General features: G+C 36.8%; 1 protein-coding gene across 2 annotated transcripts in view; it reads left to right on the top strand.

Moving 5' to 3' along the window:
• LOC149805910 (protocadherin Fat 4-like) overlaps positions 1–18808 on the top strand; it is a 274413-nt gene that overhangs the window by 246275 nt on the left and 9330 nt on the right. For both annotated transcript variants that reach the window (XM_089950674.1, XM_089950675.1), the window contains exons 64-71: positions 2617–2873; positions 3102–3271; positions 10194–10433; positions 13678–13769; positions 13995–14093; positions 14553–14633; positions 16523–16741; positions 17166–17265. In XM_089950674.1, the coding sequence (XP_089806800.1) occupies positions 2617–2873; positions 3102–3271; positions 10194–10433; positions 13678–13769; positions 13995–14093; positions 14553–14633; positions 16523–16741; positions 17166–17265 (1258 nt within the window). The remainder of the gene's footprint in view (positions 1–2616; positions 2874–3101; positions 3272–10193; positions 10434–13677; positions 13770–13994; positions 14094–14552; positions 14634–16522; positions 16742–17165; positions 17266–18808) is intronic.

The following is an 18808-nucleotide window of genomic DNA, read 5'->3' as shown; positions in this document are numbered from 1 at the left end:
CCACTCTGCCTTGATATGTAAGGTCCGTCAATGTTGGAAGTTTTATTTCAAGTGGAGTTGTTTTTCTTTAACTCTTAAAAATATTGTAAATAAAATATGATGAAATTTTTTTTTGTAGGTATGATTCATTGAAATTGATAGAGCTGGTGGGAAGTTTTGAACTTTGGAGAAACAAATCAGAGAACCTTTGTTAAACTTATGTCAGTTTTAAGCATGGATCAATATTGGTTTTACTTACAATGTACATATACACACTAACATTACACTTATTTCATTACATGTGCATAGTATAAGTAACATATAACTTACATACAAGTCACATTTAAGTCAACTATATATCACTAATAAGTGAATAACTATTTTCTTTAGGGAATACTCCCATCTTCAGACATTGCATGTTTGTGTGAGCCTTTCTTAATCTCAGTCATCCCACACAGTTCTGCAATTTGTTATTATTGTGTGGTAAAAGTGAGCCTAAAGGATATAAATATATTTGCATTTTGACAGAATTTACTTAGTGTCATGGGATATTTTGTTTGCGTTTTGACAGAATTTACTCAGACTCACCAGATACTTTGTTGATGAATATTCTAGTGTGCCAAAATGAATAAGTACCATGATTACATGATGAACATTCTAGTGTGCCAAAATGAATAACTACCATTCATACATGATGAGCATTCTAGTGTGCCAAATGAATAAGTACCATTCATACATGATGAATATTCTAGTGTGCCAGATGAATAACTACCATTCATGCATGATGAGTATTCTAGTGTGCCAAAATGAATAAGTACCATTCATAAATGATGAACATTCTAGTGTGCCAGATGAATAACTACCATTCATACATGATGAGCATTCTAGTGTGCCAAAATGAATAACTACCATTCATAAATGATGAATATTCTAGTGCACCAAAATGAATAAGTACCATTCATACATGATGAACATTCTAGTGTGCCAAAATGAATAAGTACCATTCATACATGATGAACATTCTAGTGTGCCAGATGAATAACTACCATTCATACATGATGAGCATTCTAGTGTGCCAAAATGAATAAGTACCATTCATAAATGATGAACATTCTAGTGTGCCAGATGAATAACTACCATTCATACATGATGAGCATTCTAGTGTGCCAAAATGAATAACTACCATTCATACATGATGAACATTCTAATGTGCCAGATGAATAACTACCATTCATACATGATGAGCATTCTAGTGTGCCAAAATGAATAACTACCATTCATAAATGATGAATATTCTAGTGCACCAAAATGAATAAGTACCATTCATACATGATGAACATTCTAGTGCACCAAAATGAATAAGTACCATTCATACATGATGAACATTCTAGTGTGCCAGATGAATAACTACCATTCATACATGATGAGCATTCTAGTGTGCCAAAATGAATAACTACCATTCATACATGATGAACATTCTAGTGTGCCAGATGAATAACTACCATTCTTACATGATGAGCATTCTAGTGTGCCAAAATGAATAACTACCATTCATAAATGATGAATATTCTAGTGCACCAAAATGAATAAGTACCATTCATACATGATGAACATTCTAGTGTGCCAAAATGAATAAGTACCATTCATACATGATGAACATTCTAGTGTGCCAGATGAATAACTACCATTCATACATGATGAGCATTCTAGTGTGCCAAAATGAATAACTACCATTCATAAATGATGAACATTCTAGTGTGCCAGATGAATAACTACCATTCATACATGATGAGCATTCTAGTGTGCCAAAATGAATAACTACCATTCATACATGATGAACATTCTAATGTGCCAGATGAATAACTACCATTCATACATGATGAGCATTCTAGCGTGCCAAAATGAATAACTACCATTCATAAATGATGAATATTCTAGTGCACCAAAATGAATAAGTACCATTCATACATGATGAACATTCTAGTGTGCCAAAATGAATAACTACCATTCATACATGATGAACATTCTAGTGTGCCAAATGAATAAGTACCATTCATAAATGATGAATATTCTTTGTGCCAAAATGAATAACTGCCATTCATAAATGATGAACATTCTAGTGTGCCAAATGAATTGGTACCATTCATAAATGATGAATATTCTAGTGTGCCAAAATGAAAAAGTACCATTCATAAATGATGAATATTCTAGTGTGCCAAATTGAATAACTGCCATTCATAAATGATGAATATTCTAGTGTGCCAAATGAATAAGTACCATTCATAAATGATGGACGTTCTAGTGTGCCAAAATGAATATGTACCATTAATAAATGATGAATATTCTAGTGTGCCAAATGAATAAGTTTCATAAATGATAAATAGTGATGAGTCAAATTCAGCAAGCTTAGTTCTTTGTGGTTGTACATTTATCCCCAAATTAAAGATTTTGCAAAACTTTAGGATGTGAGTTTTCAAAATGCATTTCACATACCAATAAAATAGCTCTACCAAGTCTAACATTATATTTCATACAAGCTCTGTTAAATGGAAAGAATTCTAGACATGAATTTACAAGAGGCAGAGTAAGAAATTACAATAAAAAGGAAGATTAAGTTTGAAATTTGTGTCATTTCAGAATCGATGTGTTTGAAAATCAGGCTTCAGGAAATCTGAAGATATTGGATGTGGAGAATCAGGACACATACAGAATTTCTTGCACAATCATATCTGGTAATGTTCAGGGTAGTGGAGGACCTGTATTCTCAATCCGTCGAGATGACCTGAGCAAGAATTGCATCCTCACCCTGATGACAAGCTTGGACTTTGAGACTCGGCAGAGATATGACTTAGTAGTCAAGGTTACTAGCAGCATCACCAAGCGACAGACATACAGTAAGTTAAGCTGCTTTTCTTGATGAGAGAAATCTTGTCTTGACAATCATAACAAGAAAAACATACCAATCACTTCTGTCAGTATGGATGAAGTTAACAACTTTCAGGGCATCATTAATTTGTAGGTTCCTGGCATTCTCTCAGTACTGTGACCTAGTGTTATTGACTCCATTTTGATTTTTACATCATTCTTTTAATATTTCTCATAAATATTCGTATATTTTTCAGTCTACAATACCTGGCCAGAGGCAAAGGTTACTGTCATGGTTCTAGATGTAAATGATAATCGCCCAGCATTTGTTTTCCCGCTATACCGACCATTTACTGGTTTAGAGAAGAAATACATATCAGCTATCAGCCTGAGTGCCCGTGCTGACCAGAGGGTGTTGAGCATCACAGTAAGTAAAGTAAAGCAGGGCTTTGATTAATGACTAAAACATTTTCCATTTACAGTAATAGATAACAAGGCAGATCAAGTTCAGTTGGATTGTATTTCTCTCTTAAGATTGTTATTACAGGGCAGATTAAATAGACTTGACACCAGTACACAGATTGTTCTTCAGATTTGAAAACTTGTAACTCACTGTATTGTGAAATAAACATAATTTAACCAAAGAAATTGTCCATTGTTATTGCTGGGTAAACAGACCTTCATAGTTATCAGTGTATAGTTTTATAACTCACAATTCTGAAATGCTCAACAAGTTCTAAATGCTGTCCATTTAAAGAGACTATGCAGTGTGGACTTGCAAGAGGCATGACATCATGTTCGTGGCTTCCATAAGTCCTGTGATTCTACTACAAAAAGCAACAAGCTACAAAACTGCAATTGCTAATTATACTTTTGGATGAGACATGATTTCGTGTGTTACCCTTCATTTCATTTTTATTCTCATTTTCAACAGGGACAATGCCAACCTTGTACCTTTTCAAGATTTTGGTTGACTAGATCTGGAATCAGTATTCAAGTAAAGAGAATGTTTTCCCCATGAACGAGAATTGAATTAGTGCAATGGTAGATTCTTTGCCTGTTTGAAAAATTCTTCTGAGAATTCCTTGGCTTGCTTGGTTTTACTCAATGCAATAGCAGACATCTTAGTCCTAGGTTGCTTTTTAGGCTTCCATCACAATGATGACAGTGGTCCAAATGAAGGTAAATATTTGGACCAACTTTCACAATCAGCACAATATGAGGCTGCATATCAAAGACAAAGAAACCACTCTGAACTTGCGTCAGAGATACCTCTGCAAGGAGCATTATTTACATATCATCATTCTCATTCACAGTGGGTGTTTTACTCCAACCTAGAGTTACCAAACCTGCATGTCTGAATCTTATTAAAATATGACCAAAGAACAAACATTTCTCACAGCAAGTGGTGGAGACTCCCTTAAGTGAGATGGTCATCTGTCTTATAGGTGTATGAAGGCAATGGAATACATTTTCAGTGGTGTGTTCAAGAATGCTTTATATCACTGCAGGCATCCATACCTCAATAATAATCTTCCTATAGCTCTTCAAAAAGAAACAGCACCAATCGCAATTGAAATCTGCAATAACACGATCACTGGCTTACTGCATTATCATGGAAGAGAGGATATCAGACATACTAAAGACCTATGCAATCTTCTTTTCATTTTCATCACCATGCCAATGACACTAGATCGATGCCCATTAGAATTTATCATGTATATTTATCTGGCTGAAGAAGACATCATGTTAACTACTCTCAAGAGCTTAATTACTTCACCAGTCTCATATAAGTCCTACCTCCTCACTGGTTTGGTTAACATCAGGCAGAATTGCCAAATACATGTCATATACCAAATACACATCGTATTGGTGGACCTAGCTGCATGCATTTCCAACAGGATGTTTCAGTATCACTCATGATGCCTCCTGCTTTCATTGCCAAGAACAGGCTACCATTCACAAGTAATTAGATCTGATAATAATTTCTATCTACTCTAGACACTTCATTTCAAGGTCATCTACAGGACCCAGTGGAAGCTCTCAAGTGGTACCTAAGAAAAGAATGTGCAATTGCATTAAGGGAGATCATGCCTCATCTTACCTTCAAAAGAGTGGAAGGGCAATGTATTGACACAGACACTTTTGCCCTGGATAAAGTGGGTCATCTGTTCCGTATATTAGAAATAACCCACACCAATGAATTTGCTTCGTATATCAGTTCAGGAAGATAGGATTATAGTCGCCACAAACATTGAATATGAGTGAAACTGTTAACTAACTATTATTATCCATGCTGTGGGATGGAGATCGGAGTATACCTAATCCATCTGTTATCAAGATCTTTCATTCTAAAAGGCTCAATATGATCTGGTCGAACCTTCAACTGTAGTGCAAAAAGTTACCTTTTCGGGTCATTCAACATGTCCATGAAGATACGGCTTCATGACTTCAACTGGATTTATGAGAGGGAATTCGTTCTCCTTTGAATCCACTCCCTGACATATGGAGTCTATTTTCCATTTGGGTTATCTACAAGCTATCACACATACCTTCGTGGAATGGAGATGATCTCTGTCAGGTAAGGGGGTGTATCTCTGTCCACCTCTTACCTATTCACCTAAGGTATTATGAATGGGTAACGTATTTGAAGAAGAAAACATGTTTCTTCAAGAATACTTACCCAAGCATAATATACATTCATAATATACATACACCCTTCCAGCCTCCTTGCAGTTACATCCATATAGTAAGTATGCCTTCCACTCAGCTATTAACTGACAATTTTGCTGGATTTGACACCAGTCAAGGTGTCAGTGGGAGATCACTATATCTAACTGCCAGCTAGGTAGGCAGAAAACTTTTAGCTTTTTACCTAAAATGTTTTAACCTGGAAAGCTGGATTTGTGAGGTAGCAGTAGTTCTCCCTAAGTATTTTGATTGGGTAAGTATTATCAAAGAAACATGTTGCTAGAAAAGAACTGGGTTGTTCAAAGAAGAAAATAAAATTGACAGCTGCTAAAATGACAGCTAGGATTAGTATGTTTACTACTGCATCAATCTGAAAAGATTCTCCACTTGAAATCATATACCTTGGATATGGAGTGTCTCCTAACTGAAATGATGCACTTGGCAATTTGCTCAAAAACTTGCGTGTGATAAATGTCATGAGATATTCCAAGCATGAAGGGGAAGAATTTATAGGCACTTGTGCAGGAGAGAGTCCTGGTGCTGTGACACAAGGTTACTCCTTTTGGGCAATGTCTTGGATTGGTTTGCTAGGAAGCCAAGAAGATCATTGAACCATGATCACTGAGGATGCAGAGGTGTATTGAGTAGTGTAGGTACAGATGTTTAGAAGAACTTGTGGAATTTTTCCTGGAACTGTGAACACTGAAGAGCTAACCCTTCTGGTTCTAGATAAGTGCCTTACCCTAAATCTGATGCATCTGTGAACATATACGAGTTGGGTTCAGGTGCATGCATGGGTACTCAGACCATAAACATATCATGAATTTACAGTCAGTTCAGATGACAGTAGAAACCTGTTCCTAGAGAAATCTGAGCTGTAAGAGGACCCTTGTGTGACTTCCAGTTTGTTAGAAGGGGAAACTGGAGGGGCATGAGTGCAACCTCTCTGGGAACTAGGTGCGCCTCAGAGTTCAGTGTTCCCTGCAGGGTGAAGGGACTGTCCATGATCTCAGACTTGATGGGAAGATAGGAGTGACTCTCAATTATTATGGGCCATTTAAGAGAAGGAGGACTTGTTCTTCTATTTCCTTTGCAGGAGGGGGATGATGGTGCGTAGATCACAACAACCATGTTTCTATTATGAGGCCAAGGTCATCAAGTACATGGCTGCATAAAGGGAAATGACTAATCACTTTCCTGCAGTGGATGACCACACATGCTGCAGAGATTGAGTGGGATTATATGAAAAGGGTTGGGGATGCTGACCTGAATTCACTTTTCTAGTCAAGCATATAAATGCCATCTGCAGTCCTTAGTGGAATCCAATGTTAGTCTGAAAAAATGGTAGTTCCACCGTGATCCCTATACCCATACTGAGAGGGCTTTAGTGACATCAGATGATTGCCTGCATGGTGTCTGATGACTGGTGACCAGTCATCTGCAATTGATGGTTGGCCACCTCTGAGGTGTAGGGGGATCCTTCCTAAGATCGTAGAGGCTTGAATCATTGATCTTCTCTAACAGGGAAGTATTAAACTATTGCCACCAGTGGGCTTTGGGCTCTGTGAGAATGCTGTTTCTTTCTTTTGGTTAGCTCACAACTCAATCAACCATCTCTGAATTGTGGGCCTGTAGAGAATGCTGCTTCTCCCTTTTGGATGGGGTGCAGTACTTACTCTCTGCTCTATTATTTCCTCTCTTGTGAGGGAACCTGGACCTAATTTTAGCAAGCTCTAACTGAGTTTTAACAGCCACCAGGGCTTCAAGGGCCATTTTTTCTCCAAAGGGACTGATCCTGTTTTCTTCTAGGACCTAGATTGCCCTTCTGCCCCAAAGGCTACTAATTCTTCTCCAAGACCCAAGGAGCACAGAAATAGAATACCCTGAAAACTCTGTGGAAGAGAAAGATGCTCCCTTCCTCCTAGTATGTCCATCTGCATTTAGTGATGTCCTAGACCTCCTTTAACCAGTGACAACAGCAAGGACAACCATCTGTCCTTCTAGAATTGGCATCTGCCAGGCAGGTGGGGTTGGTGTCTTAGGCAGCTTTCCTATGCCCACACATCCTCACTCAACGTAGGCATTGCCATAAAGACAAATTTTGAGAAGGAAAAGAACAATGCTCTTGTATAAAAGTTGTGAGGATGTGTGTATAACTTAAGCTCGATGCAAATTAAAAATGTATACTTTACCCCCTTCCCAGTTGTCTCATATTAATAAAATCAAAACATTAATTGATGCTTCAATCTTAATGAGATCAACAAGAAGTAATTTTGAATACTGGAGATGAAGAATAACAAAGATCTAGCAGCTAATGTGATAATACTAATGTTATGAATAAACAAGAAGGGGCTCTGAGTGACTGAGTGGTCTAAAGCGCTCTCCATTACAGATCACTGCCATCTCACCTCTGTCTGCATGGGTTCGAGTCTTGGATTTGGCCAATGTGGGTATGTGAGAAAGCTTGCTAGTAGCTTCTCGAGGCTAGGTGGTTCTTTCCAGGTATTTCCTGAGTTCTTCCTCCATCATTAATACTGGCTGCTATGTATAGCCTATCGTGCGCTGAAAAATGGCGTTAAACCCTACAACAACAACAACAACAACAACAATAATAAACAAGAATACCTATCCTTGGTGACCATAAGAAATGAAAGGTTTGTAATTTCTTCACTGGACACATTGACTGAGATCTCATGCCATAAGTTAAAAACAAAAATCATAGGAACATCAATTTTTATGACTGCAATAAAACATTGTAAGGAAGGCCACTTAAGGAGCGAGCAAGGATATGGAGGCTAAGTAGCTACCCAAAGGCCGAATAAAAGTGAACCAAATAGTTAAAGATTTAATAAAAAGTTGCCACAATGCCACTGTGCATGGGTAACTTCAAAGGCAAGGCGATGAAAAAGCTACAAATAAGTTGCCAACAACTCTGAAAAGAGCTTATTCTCCTAAGGGAGTAAACACTTGAGTTGCATGCAAAAGCACTCAATAAATATGATAAACATATTAAAATGCCCAATTCATGAAGAATATGTAAAGTAATAGCAATTTTCTTTTATGTTTAATTTGTACTATTGAAATGTGTAAAACCAGAAAAAGACTGAGGATTATTGCACATGAGCCTGTGATATAAGGTGGACATCAGATCTTTCTGGAAGTCACCCTGTCAGAGGATGAATTCTCATCATGTTGTTGAGATTAGTATCCGTCCTGGAAAGGGTAAACTATGCAATTGCAAAATGTTCTGTATTGCTTATATTAAATAATACAGTGTCAAGGTCTTGGCTTTTTGCCTTCAGTATTGAAATGAATCTCAAGCCTATTATCATTCTTACTGTTGTTGATGATGTGCATCAAGAATTACATAATAACTAAAATGAGATATTTATATTGACACAGTGTACACAGTGGTGATACCTCCTTTATTGCTGCTGTGGTATCACTTTTGGAACTGAACTACTTTTCCATTTTATATATATATATATATATATATATATATATATATATATATATATATATATATATATATATGCCCTTGTGAATGTTATTCAGAATTATATTTCCATATTTTAATTTGTCTTTTTCTTCTCTTCCTTCTCTCACCTTCTATTCCAGTCTCTTAATTTCTCGATCATAATGAACAGATCTTTAAATATCTTAGGACAGCAGACATTTTTTATGATACATTTATATCAATCTGATTAAAATCTGATCTCAACTGTCTTGTGTAAAGATCTTACAGCAACCACTTAGGGATCATGTTCTGCTAACCTATGTTCTTACCATCATCAATAATTTTATCAGCATTTGGGATTATAGTTGTAAAGCATCAATGTGTGCCGAACAATTTAATTCAGTTTCAAATGTCCAAAAGCTGCATTTCCATTGGCTAATTCATAAGTCACCAGAATATGCCCCTATGCGGTTGTTATTAGATCTTCACTTAAGACTGGGAGATCTGATTTTAATCAGATTGACATTTATATATGAAAACAAAATGCAGGCTTTCACTATTAACACCTTTTAAAAGTTTTCAAAAATCACTCTATTTATGTTTGAATGCAGAAGTAAAATGCAGAACCAAAATCCTCACAGGTAAACACTGTCATTAACGTATTTTGTTTAATGATGTCATGCTCTGACATGCCTTCTGTGGCTGCTGTTTATATATTTCTTCCAACCCATCAGTGTTCAGTTAACTGTATCAATCTGCACAAGTAATGTGTTAAGAAAAATAGAAATCTCTTTATTGTCATACATCAACAGTCATTAAATTAACAAAATGCTTATTTTAAACCTTATATGTACAAGCAAAATATTTTTAAAAACTTCCCTAACTATTTTTTAAAAACTTCCCTAACATCATTGAAAAACGGTACTGTATACAATTTTTACCTAGAGTGAAGTGTAGATTGGGTGAAAATTATATATCTTACTGGAATTGTGATAATATCCAGTTCCTTGGAAATTAGTTCTGATCACATGCTTGTATTACATGTACAAACATTAATAATATGACACCACCAAGTCAAAGAAAAATGATCTTCCTTAGTAAACTCTTACTTAAGGGAAACTATTATTGTCTATTTGTCTGAAGACAGTATGCTTCAATTGCAGCATTTTTTACCTCTGATGGTGTACTGTTTGTCTTACAGGCTACAGATGCCGACTCTGGAGATAATGGTAATATCACCTACCATGAGGGTGATGACACCAAGCGATTCCCAACTAGTATAAAAGCACAGTTCAGTGTTAATCCTATAGATGGCGTCATTGTACCAACTGGTGAATTTGATAAGGCAGATAATTCACCCAGAACCTTCAGATTTGATGTATTGGCCCAAGACAACCCAAAAGATGTGAGCAGACAAGAAAGAGATAATGCTGAAGTTGTGGTGAGTATTGCCAAAAATATAAAATTATGGGACACTCCATGGTTGGTATGTTCATTTCTTGACAGTTTTGTTAGAAATGTAATGGAGAACAAAAACAATAAAAAAGCTGGTTTCTCCGTGTGTTGCAAATAGAGTGATATCAAATCTCAGTATCAAACATTTTCTTGAATGAGACACAAGTTTTCCAGTATATCATGCCATTTAAACTAATAGAAAAAGTTCATGTAGCTTAACAGTCTGCAAATCATAAAATCAAAAGTGTGCATAAACTTTTAGGATAATTGAAAAGTCTGCATCTTCTTGGTGCATATACTTAGAAGATGTTTTGTCTCTGTGAAACTTACAACAATGTGTTTTACTTACTTGGGCTTAATTTCAGTTTGTCTTTTGGCATTGTCAGAAGCAATCTACATATTGATTCATATATACCTTTATGGATGAAAAAACGTTTGATGTAAATTACTGTGTTGAACGCATAGTAAACCAGATTTTCCGCCCTCTGCATCAATTCCAAAGCAGATGAAACAGACACTAAATGTTAGAGGATTGGTTCAGTAGTGCCAGTAATGAAATGCAAAGTACCCAAGCAAAAAATGCCCACTGGCTTTTCATGTACTAGCTGCCTAATTGTGGCTAGTCTGAAATATACGATATCACTGGTCCATCAATTGCTGCAAAAATGGAACAATAAAGCGCCACTTGGCCTGCCAGACAGTATGATCTAATGATAGGATAGGCATGTAAAATGTATGATGCATCATGTTATAATCCATAGTATCACTAATAAATTGTTCAAGTTGTGATGTCCATGGGGTTAAAATGTGCATTCAACCATTATTTTATGGACCATTATGGAATGGCACATTCTGCATATATACAGACAGTTCATCTTCCAGGAGATCTGCAGTCCAAGGAAATATCTCCGGATTTGGCACTTGAAAATTTCCTGATTTGATACACTACCCAATCACTTCAACATTACAAAAATTTTTGCTAATTCTCAAATCCCCCAATAGTCTATAAACTGTCTTACCATCTCTGCATCAGATAAACAAAGGGAAGTAACTTCTACAAATTATTTTCCTTGTCTCTATGCAATAGTCACCCATATACATGATGTTAACTAGCTTAAGTCTACCTGACTGCCCGCACATGGCATTAATGCCAATAAGACATGGGGCTAAAGTTAGAATTTGATGGACATTATATCTTGTAAGTCCTATACACGCCATCACATGAGCTTCTCAATGTACTCCAGTCCATCCAGTCATCTGGCCAGTCCAGTTATGTATATATTGATCATGGACCACATCATATTGCAGCCCTAAACTCTGTTTTAGCTGACCCCTTCTGTTTTGGGGTCGCATTGGGGGACTTTAAGTAGCGGGTGCCCCTTTTGTCATCCCCTTTAAAGACCTATCTCCTGAATGATCCTGGAAGCTTGAAGTTTCGCAGAAGAAATACAGCTTTTGAGATAAAAATTAGCAATGGAGATAGTTGGTACTGGACACCCACATCATGTATGTTTCTACTCAGACCCTTTCTAGTCCCAAAAAGCAAACAGGAGCCTCAGATCTGATATATACTTGAGCCTACTTAATCAGATTACTGCCACCCTAAAGTTTGATATGGCAAGGTCTGTATAGCTGCTGTGTGGCACAATGAATAATCCATTCTCAATCTAACTAATGCATATTTCCATATTGAACTACACCTGGTTCACCTGAAGTTTGTTTGCTTCAATTACTGAAGTTAAATGTACAGATTTCATTCATCTTGAACCTCATCTCTTTTGCCTTCACCAAGATGTCAGAGTGTGTGATCAAGGCATCCTCCATGGCAACAGTTGTGTTCCTGGATGACATTAATCAGCTTCTCTCCCTTGTTCAGAGTTAGGATGGATGTTGGCCCCTCCATGCATTTTATTCATCCCAGTCAACCGATTTAACTCGTATCAACTTTTTTTCAACTTGTTCCCAAAATACATCAATCAGATATAAACATGCCCAAATCAATCATTGCCAAGACTTCTATTTGAATAACATATTTTTCCTTCTACACCTTGGCTTTTTAAATGTAGTGGTGGACTAATACTGTCATAGCCATCTGTGTATTCAGTCCTTGCCATTTCTGGTACAGTAGAGCCCTTGATCTTGATCTAATTACTTCTTGTCCAATGGCAGAAACAGGGTGTGGTTAGCAGTGGGAATATTCATGGACCCCATCCCCAATTTGAAATCAAGGATCTTTCCAACCTGTTGCCTGATTTAGACCCCTCCACAGGCTTAGTTTAAACACCTTCTTTAAAAGTGGGACCTTTCTTGGGTCTTGACATGGCTCAACTCATCTCAAGTTGATCCCTTATCTTCAGATGTTATCTAATATTTGCTTCCTGATAACTATAGATAGTTGAGTCAGCCTCATGCCCTGTCCATAGATCTGGATTACCTCAAGTTCTTTTCTGATGCTGGTTAGTTGGACTAATGACACAAGCAGATTTGTCTCCATTAACTGATTGTCTGCAGACAAGTGGAAAGCAATTACAATGCCCTCTCTCTTCAGTTAATTCCCCAAGAGACTCAAAGCTCTAATAGTCCTATCAACAGTTCTTATTATTGCCTTCTATGGCAGAAAATAGACAATCTCTCAAACACTGGCTTCATGGCAAAAATTAGTTATTCAGTCAGCATATTCTAATTGATCTCAGGATATGGTATGATGATCTCAGTTTATGACATTGGTGTGATTTCCCTGAGTCTCACATTTGAATATAATATATGTGATCAGAGAAAAAGTTTTTTTTACTAAAGTATGTTTCTCTGAGTCTACTTGCACCATAACATTACTATCAATCCCACCCACAGTTCCAGCAGGTTACTTTTTATTGATAACCATGAACTAGGGACAAATGAAGGTAATTTGTAAAAGTTGCATCACTGTGTCTGAATTATATATAGATAAAAGATGATATTTCATTGCTTTCAAAGAGTTTTCTTCTGTATTCAGCCAAGTTCATGTTGCTAATGCTAATACTCTTTGATTGGGTAAGCACTCTTGGACAAGTTTAATTTGCAATAAACATTCCTTTCTTCATTTTAGAGTTTACTGCCTGTAACATTTGTACCACTGAGAGTACTGTATTGAGGTTGTCAGAAATCATTCTGCAGTATGTGAAAAAATACCCAAAAAAGTTTGTTTCAGTGTTAAAGGCATTGACCTAATTGCTTATATTATGCAACTTTAGATCAACCTTATTGAAGACAAGCATCGCTTTGTACTGGTTCTGAAGGGTTCTACTCCTGACCAGGTCCTGGTTGACAAAGAGAGGATCAGACAGTGAGTATCTATATTTTTGTGTGTCAGTCTGACTCTTTTAACAACAGTTCTTTTAATGTATAGCCATGATAGTCTAACATGCATCTTTTTGGCAGTGTGGTATTAATAACTCAGTTCCTCTCTCTCTCTCTCTCTCTCTCTCTCTCTCAAATGTCTCTGTGTAAACTTCAAACATTTTTATTTTATTAAAGTAATATTTACATTTAACACGTTCATCCTTTCCAGAGCAATACAGAGTGACACTGGTTTAATTGCCATAATTGAGACTATTGAACGGAGAAGAATCCTACAGGACAACAAACAGATTATTGCCATGCCAACAGAGTTGGTATCATATTGTTTTGGAATACATTTGTATGATATGTATAAAGTATATGATGGATGATAATGGACCATAGATACATTTGAACTGAATTTACAGTAGCTATACACATTTTTCAGATTTATGCAGAAGTAAAGAAAATATATGCGGAAACTGGTTTGAAGTGAGTAACTGTAACTTGATACCAATTCAGCCCTGAACATAAATTACATTATAGACCATTATGAAGTCTCATTTTAATACTAAGAAGATGATGAAATTAATATTAAAATACATAAAGTCAGGTGTTTTAGATTTAATCCTTCTGAACATAAATAAGAGAACTATTTGTTAAGAATCAGAATTTTCATTGTTGGAAAAAGTAATATTAACTATGCAGTGAAACTTCTTATTGTTATCAAGTGTAAAGATCCAATTTGTTTTGACTATTAATTTTGTAGTATATTTGTTTCTTTTTTCAGCACTGACATAGTCTTTGTGTTATCACAACTGGAACCTCCTAATTTCCCACTTATTGAGAACTCAGATCCCAAAATTGCAGCGTAAGTAGACTCATTCATTCACTGGTGATGGCAATATCATTTTATTTGACTAGTTATTCAGAAACTATTTTTGTAAGAAACCTGTCTCTAAAGGATGCTGCAGGAACCACACACCTGATCTGATTTTGTTCTCTATTTCTATAGTGATTATATTGAAAAGTGAATTAAAGGAAGTGAAATAAAGGAAGAGTTAATATATTGTGTCCACTGTGAGCAGATGTTAACACTATGAAGGTGCCTGTAAAGCATGACAACCTTATTTGAAATGAGTGAGATATAAAATCCAGTAGTGTTCCCCTTTAATGCTAACAGTTTTAATCAGTTCATTAGGATGAAGCAATGGTAGCTCAATCAGAAGAACATCAACTTGTAATCCAGGGGTCCAGGATTTGCTGCCCTCCAAGGCTAGCCTGGGTCAGATGTAATCCAGGGGTCCAGGATTTGCTACCTTCCAAGGCTAGCCTGGGTCAGATGTAATCCAGGGGTCCAGGATTTGCTACCTTCCAAGGCTAGCCTGGGTCAGATGTAATCCAGGGGTCCAGGATTTGCTACCTTCCAAGGCTAGCCTGGGTCAGATGTAATCCAGGGGTCCAGGATTTGTTACCTTCCAAGGCTAGCCTGGGTCAGATGTAATCCAGGGGTCCAGGATTTGCTACCTTCCAAGGCTAGCCTGGGTCAGATGTAATCCAGGGGTCCAGGATTTGCTACCTTCCAAGGCTAGCCTGGGTCAGATGTAATCCAGGGGTCCAGGATTTGCTACCCTCCAAGGCTAGCCTGGGTCAGGTAATCCAGGGGTCCAGGATTTGCTACCTTCCAAGGCTAGCCTGGGTCAGATGTAATCCAGGGGTCCAGGATTTGCTACCTTCCAAGGCTAGCCTGGGTCAGATGTAATCCAGGGGTCCAGGATTTGCTACCCTCCAAGGCTAGCCTGGGTCAGGTAATCCAGGGGTCCAGGATTTGCTACCTTCCAAGGCTAGCCTGGGTCAGATGTAATCCAGGGTCCAGGATTTGCTACCTTCCAAGGCTAGCCTGGGTCAGATGTAATCCAGGGATCCAGGATTTGCTACCCTCCAAGGCTAGCCTGGGTCAGATGTAATCCAGGGGTCCAGGATTTGCTACCCTCCAAGGACAGCCTGGGTCAGGTAATCCAGAGGTCCAGGATTTGCTACCCTCCAAGGCTAGCCTGGGTCAGATGTAATCCAGGGGTCCAGAATTTGCTACCCTCCAAGTTCAGCCTGGGTCGGAGGTAATCCAGGGGTCCAGAATTTGCTACCCTCCAAGGCTAGCCTGGGTCAGAGGTAATCCAGGGGTCCAGGATTTGCTACTCTCCAAGGCCAGTCTGGGTCAGCTGTTTTAGTGTGTCCCTGGGAAAGGCACTTAGCTTCCATATCCTTTGAATGATATAGTCAGTAATGCGTTAAAAGTGCCATTATAATAAAACAAAAAGCAAACCTGTTCTGTAGGAGTAGATTTTTCACGATGAAACCTTGTCAGATGATAGATATGGCTGTCACATTTCTTTTATACTATTATGGAACAATTGATGAGCAATGCATTTGCTGCATCATGGTTCATTCTTTTACATTGGGTGGCAATGAAATTGTTGACTGTACACTATATTGTACAACATGTTTGTTTTTTCATATCTCAGCAAAATCCATCTTTAAATAAACTGAGAAAATATCTCACCTCCAGGAATTTTCCTTAGTCTTTTCTTTATGTTCCTGCACTCCCACCATCACCCCTAGGATTCCAATATCTATTTCATTCAATAGATTGTATAAGAATTGTTTATTATTATTGTTAAAAATTGTATGTCATATAAGCAAGACTAGACAATACTTTTCTTTTGAAACTGCTTTATTTCAGAGGCAAACTCTTCATTTCAGATTTTTGGCCAATAATCGGGTATCAGCTCTAGCACCAGAGAAATATAAAGTGGATGAAATCCGTACACCATATGCTGAAGGTTCTGAGATGCGATTCAGAATCACCAAATCATATGTATGGTGGCTTGATGATCCTTGGGCAGCTCTCATTGCTATAACAGCCATTTCAATTTTGCTCTGCTTGGTTGGTCTCGTTGTCATCATCTTCACACATGCTAGGTTAGTATAACATTTTTTAAAGAAACAAAATATCAAGCCTTTATTTAGATTAAATTATAGCTCGTTGTGCATAACTTAAAATCTGACTTTGAATCCATTTTAGAAGATTTACTTTTGGTATAAAATAAAAAAAATTCTCCACATGCCCAGTATTTAAAAAGTTTAGATAAGCATTTATCTAATAAGGCCATGTCCAGTGATAAGCCTATTCCCAACTTTTCATCATATTTATGTGACAAGCCTCCTGGGCTTATTTTTGGAAGAAATACTGTTGATTGAACATTATATAAAAAAGTCTTGGTTAATTTTAAACATTTTATCCATGGAGAAAATATTTTATGCTGTCTTCAAAACTAATTAAACTCAATGCAGCACATCGATACCTTTTGTATTTTAACATATGTATTTTTGACTTTGTTCACAGATATGAAAAATATCTTAACCAGTACAGAGGGATGCAAGTCGGTTATGAGCAACCAGAGTTTGTAGAACCTCCAAGTTTCCTCAGAGAATATGAAACACAGGTTTGTAATTTGTAGCTCACAGACACGCAAATAGGCATATACTCATTTCTTGGTCCTATCCTTGAAATCCAGAATTAGTACCACAATCTTTTTAGCCTTTGAACTTTGTGCAATAGTCTAGCCTTTCTCAAAAATATTCGTTAACATTGGAATATCCTTCATAACATGCTGGATGTTTTCAGCATAATCTGTGATGAGTTTGTAAGCTCTTTTTGCAGATGGAATAATTTTTAAATATTCTTGTCAGAAGTGTTTCTCCAGATAACATTACAGTAGTCTAGGTATGTTTGTATACAGTAATACCTTGAACATTTGCGAGGTTAGGTTCCAGAACCAGTTGCGGATCAGGAGGAATCGCGAATGTTTGGTACGAGTCACTAAAAATGCTAATAAATGCTTATTTCTAGGGTTTAAACCCTAAATATGACCCAAATCATGCTCCCAAAGCACTTTAATTTCATTTAAAAGTTAGCTTAATACATTACCCTTAAAAAGAGAAATAAATGGTTGACGTAAAAATAGAGTACAGTATCGCCTAATGGGTATTTGCCACACTAGTGCATTTACAGTACGGTACATGTATACTAATATTACCCCTGTACTAATTCATTGGCTGCCGTTTTCTTTTGCACTAACAGTAAGGTAAAACCAAGTAACGAATGGGACTGTAAACTTAATGACTGACGTTTTCTTTGTCATTGTCAATAAGGTAAACTATGTAAACTTCATATGTCACAGAAGTCATATAACGAAGGTACAATTCAATAAAATAAAGAAAACATGTACGTAGAAGGTACCAATGAAAATTTCGCGAATCCGTGAATTCGCGAATCCAGAAACGCGAATGCATGAGGTATTACTGTACAGATTTTGCAATATATTAAGCTATGTTTAGTGGATAGATATTGCCCTGCTAAATAACAGAGACAATGAATTGATTTTATGACATATAATGTAAATATGTTCATTCCATTGCAAATTGTTGTCAGATCATCCTAATAATTTTGTCATGGGTAACCATTTGTAGAAAATTTCATTAAACTGAAGATTCAAATTGTTATTTTCCAATTTTACTTTGTTTAGTTCGGCAGTATTCATTTAATACTTTCATCTTGTCTATGTTTACTTTCATGCCATTTTCCATACACCAGGAATCTATTCTAAGTAAGGCTATCTGAAAGGAGACCTCGAGGTCTGATTTTGGCTGTTTGAAATTTGATAGTGTGGTAACATCTGTGTATGAGTTAGTAAATGAAATACAGTTATCTGTTTGCAATGGCAGATTATTTATGAAAATGAGAAAGAGGAGTGAGCCTGAGGATTGATCCCTGTGGAAGTCTACATGTAATTGGTTCTTGTTTAGAAAAATGCCATCTATTTTGACACATTTGTTTTCTTATTGTTATGTATGAAGTAAACCAATCAGTTGTTGGTCATATTGATAAATGCTCCATATGTTGATAAGAATATCATAATCATCAAGGTCAAAAGATTTTAAAAGACCAACATGTTAGGATCCAACTAATTTACTATGATCTAAGAC

The sequence above is a fragment of the Sinohyriopsis cumingii genome, chromosome 2 (genome assembly GCF_028554795.1).
Source record: "Sinohyriopsis cumingii isolate HCF-2022 chromosome 2, ASM2855479v2, whole genome shotgun sequence".
In the NCBI taxonomy this organism is placed as follows: domain Eukaryota; kingdom Metazoa; phylum Mollusca; class Bivalvia; order Unionida; family Unionidae; genus Sinohyriopsis; species Sinohyriopsis cumingii.
This window is presented reverse-complemented; position numbering and strand designations above follow the sequence as displayed.